General features: G+C 34.2%; 1 protein-coding gene across 1 annotated transcript; it reads right to left on the minus strand.

Moving 5' to 3' along the window:
• Positions 1–1,798: 1,798 nt before the first annotated feature.
• On the minus strand, positions 1,799–2,928 carry LOC131607762 (polygalacturonase inhibitor 1-like). Its single transcript, XM_058879723.1, has one exon. It carries the CDS (start codon positions 2,896–2,898, stop codon positions 1,885–1,887), a length of 1,014 nt encoding a protein of 337 aa, XP_058735706.1. The 5' UTR covers positions 2,899–2,928; the 3' UTR covers positions 1,799–1,884.
• Positions 2,929–3,620: the final 692 nt, after the last annotated feature.

The raw sequence follows: 3,620 nt of genomic DNA on the forward strand, positions 1-3,620 counted from the left end.
TGCATCTCCTTCAACCTTCACTCGTCGCTCATTGCCACTTTTAATTTTCGACTGCCCTTGCACCTCCTTCAATCTTCACTCACCGTTGCTAATAGTTGCTATCAATTTTCCAGCGCTTTACACCTCCTTCAACCTTCGGTTGTCTTAGTTCATCGCCGCTTTCAAATTTCAACCGCTTTGCACCTTCTTCAACCTTCGGTTTCGTTGATCGCCGCTTTCAATTTTCAACTGCCTTTGCACTTCCTTCAACCTTTGGTTGTCACTCATCATGATTGCACTAGAAACATGCCACCGCCATCGATCTCCAATTTTTTAGGCACTTATTTTTTTTATTTTTGTCTGCTTTAACCTTAAAAAACTGTTGGCTTTCTTGATTTCATTCAAATTGTTTTTACAGGAATTATACTCATAAATTAAAGATCCAATTTTTTTCTTAAAAAAACTATACTTAACTTTCTACCATTATCAAATGTGAAATTAATAGGGGACCAATGGTTGCAATATGTGACGAAAATATGCGGCTTGACGGCGAGGATCAGAGCTTGATGATGTTTATGTTTAAAATAAGGTGAATTATTATCTACTCAACTCAAAAAGTTTGGTAAGATTATCTCCCATATAAAATGTTTTAAAAATAAAAAAATAATTATACTATTTAATAAATAAATAAAAATATTAAAATTAAATGGCATCATGTGATTGATCGAATGTACACTACTCAAAATATGAATTTATGTATGTACCCATGCAAGTATTTCTCTTGGTAGAGAAGTTTTTTCCTTAAAATAAATATTGTTTTGTTTGTTTAAGTTTTGTTTTCAAAATTAATTAAAAAATCAGAACATGTGGCAAGATATGGGACAATAGATTGATCGGACCGTTGTAATTAGCTGAAAGTCGCCTGTCTTCTGGCGTAAAAATTAGGGATGGCAAACAGACTCAAATTCGTGGGGTCCACTCACCCGCACCGGAATTCGACTTAACGGATGAAAACCTGAATTGACTGGGCCTAGGTTCATGTTCGGATGTTATATTTTAGGTGCGGGTATTGTGAAACTCGCACCCAATCCTATTTGTTGTTATCCCTAAAAAAAAAGTTAGTGAATCCGCTTCCGTGAATTTAGCGAAGAAGAAGGTGCGTGTAGATGCAAATCTTTCCTTTCTTGAATTTACGCTTTCCACATACCATAGAGTTCGTATCTTTCCTTCTGCTCACTAGTTTCCACTCTCCCTACGTGTCAAAGGTTTAATTAAGTAAACTACTTTCGTGACTCTCTTTCCTTTTCCTTTGTGTTTTCATTTACAAACATGGAAAAAGATACTTTTTCATTCTCAATAGATAATAGTATAATATGTTTTAAATACAATCTAAAAATTATGAATCAACTGACCACTTGTATAATCGTTTTCTAGTAGAATGTCATTTATTTTATTGTATTATTTTTCTTTCACTATTGCTATTCAATCTATTCATATTAGAGAATATTAGAGAAAAGAGGTGATGTAATGACGAATAAATTATCATCATAAATTTCATATTGAAAATTTTAAATAATTTATATAACATAGCAAAACAATATATTTTTATTAGATAAAAATTTAAAATAAACAGTCAATGCATCTTTATACTCCATTTCCATTTTACAAAATATATGTTGTTTTTTTGTCCCATTTATATGAATACCAACACCATATATTTTTCCAGTTTTTTAAGTTATTAATTCTTCTCTTCTATCTTTTCAGATAATCCCGTGTCTAAATAACACTTTGTAAAATGAAAAATAATGCGACAAAAAAATAAATAAATTTAAAGATCCATTATATAATATGAAATGGATTAAAAATTAATTATCCAAAATTACATCAACAAAATATGGATTCAATTCAAGCTTTGCAAGCTAGAAGAGGAGATCCACACAAGCATTTATTATGAGCATAAGAAGCCTTATCAAACCTTTGCATTTGTCCACCTTGTGGAATCTGACCACACAAATTATTGTTGCTAACATTCAACTTTTGCAAAAACTTCAGCTTAGTGAGTCCTTCAGGTAGAGAACCGTAGATTTTATTGTTGCTCAAATCCAAAGCATGCAAATCCTTAGACAATCCAACTTTTCCAATATCAAAAGAAAACGAGTTCTTTCCTAATAATATCTTGAAAGTGCTTTTCTTCGACCCAAAAAACACTGAAGCATCACCCTCCAACATGTTCTGTTCTAATTCCACAAACAAAAGGTTCAGTTTCGCCAGAGAAGCCGGAATCTTCCCGGAGAGGCGGTTTCGTGAAAGATTCAGCACTGTAAAGGATTTCGGGAACGAGCCGTAGGATTCTGGTATTGTGCCAGTGAGTTTGTTGCCGGAGAAAATGATTCCGCCAATGTTAGGAAGAGACGGGAGTGTGGCAGGGAGAGTACCGGTGAGTTTGCTGTAACTAAAGTCGAGGCTTATGAGGCGTTTGTTGTTAGAGAGAGTGTTGGGTATCTCACCGGAGATGCTGGTGTGGCTGAGGAAAAAGTACTCGAGTCTGGTGAGGTTGGAAATGGTGGGTGGGATAGGGCCAACAAGGTTGGGATTGTTGTTGAGAGCGAGGAAGAGGAGGAAAGGGAGGTTGGTAATGGAGGGTGGGATTTGAACGGGTTGAGGGAGTTTGAGGTTGTCGAGAGCAAGATGGATGACACGGTGGAGCCATGTGTTGAAGTCGCATGAAACACCGTACCAACTGTCGCAGCAGTCGGTGGTTGGGTTCCATGAAGAGAGTTTGGTTGGGTTGCCGAGTTGTTTTTTGATTTGGAGGAGGGTAGTTTTGTCATATGGGTTACATCTTTCTGAGAGTGAAGGTGTGGAGTGATGTGTTGTTAGGATTAATAAGACAAGAAACATGCATGAGGAGAAGTGCATGGTTGCAGATCTTATCTTTTGTTGCTCCAAATCTATCTCATATATAGAGTACTTGTAAAACAGTACATCTTGCTTAGGTGTCATTGTAGCTGTCATTGTAGCAATCCATCTTATTTTGTAAAAAAAAAAACTTCTATATTTTATAAAAATTTAATAAAGGGAATAATAATAAATTAAAATCAATGCATGGCTTGAAAGTAATGTTTTAGAAATTGGATCTCTCATCAAATTAGGCTATTAATTTAAGCAAATTCTTAGTATCCATGATAAGGATTTGAATTTCCTTACTTTAGTATAAATTAATTTAAAAAATTAATTTATTTTAAAATATAGTAATTAAAAGGGATCACGGCAATGAATAACCTTGTTTGATTGGACGAGGGTATCACTATCCAACTGAATTTAAGGATATCAGAGTATTCACCATTAATTTATTGGTTGAACCAATATGTCATCGATCAAACGCATAATTAAATCGGATAATTCAGTTGAATAAATCAATCACTATAACGAAATTATGTAGTTTTTTTTTTTGGAATAAAATAGACTTTTATGAAATTCCAAAAACAGAGATTACAAAGCGATCTCAGAGATCCAGCTCTCAAGAGGACAAAGAATCAAGACAAAAGATATCTAAGAAGCCATATAATGAACAATGTGGCTTTTTAAATCTTTACAAATCCAGCTTCTATATACTATTCTCTCAATAATAGTATCCATCA

The sequence above is a fragment of the Vicia villosa genome, linkage group LG5 (genome assembly GCF_029867415.1).
Source record: "Vicia villosa cultivar HV-30 ecotype Madison, WI linkage group LG5, Vvil1.0, whole genome shotgun sequence".
NCBI classification, from domain to species: domain Eukaryota; kingdom Viridiplantae; phylum Streptophyta; class Magnoliopsida; order Fabales; family Fabaceae; genus Vicia; species Vicia villosa.

What these genes read in the sequence shown, in the direction of transcription:
- LOC131607762 (XM_058879723.1), bottom strand. Translation starts at nt 2,898, where the DNA reads ATGCACTTCTCCTCATGCATGTTTCTTGTCTTATTAATCCTAACAACA.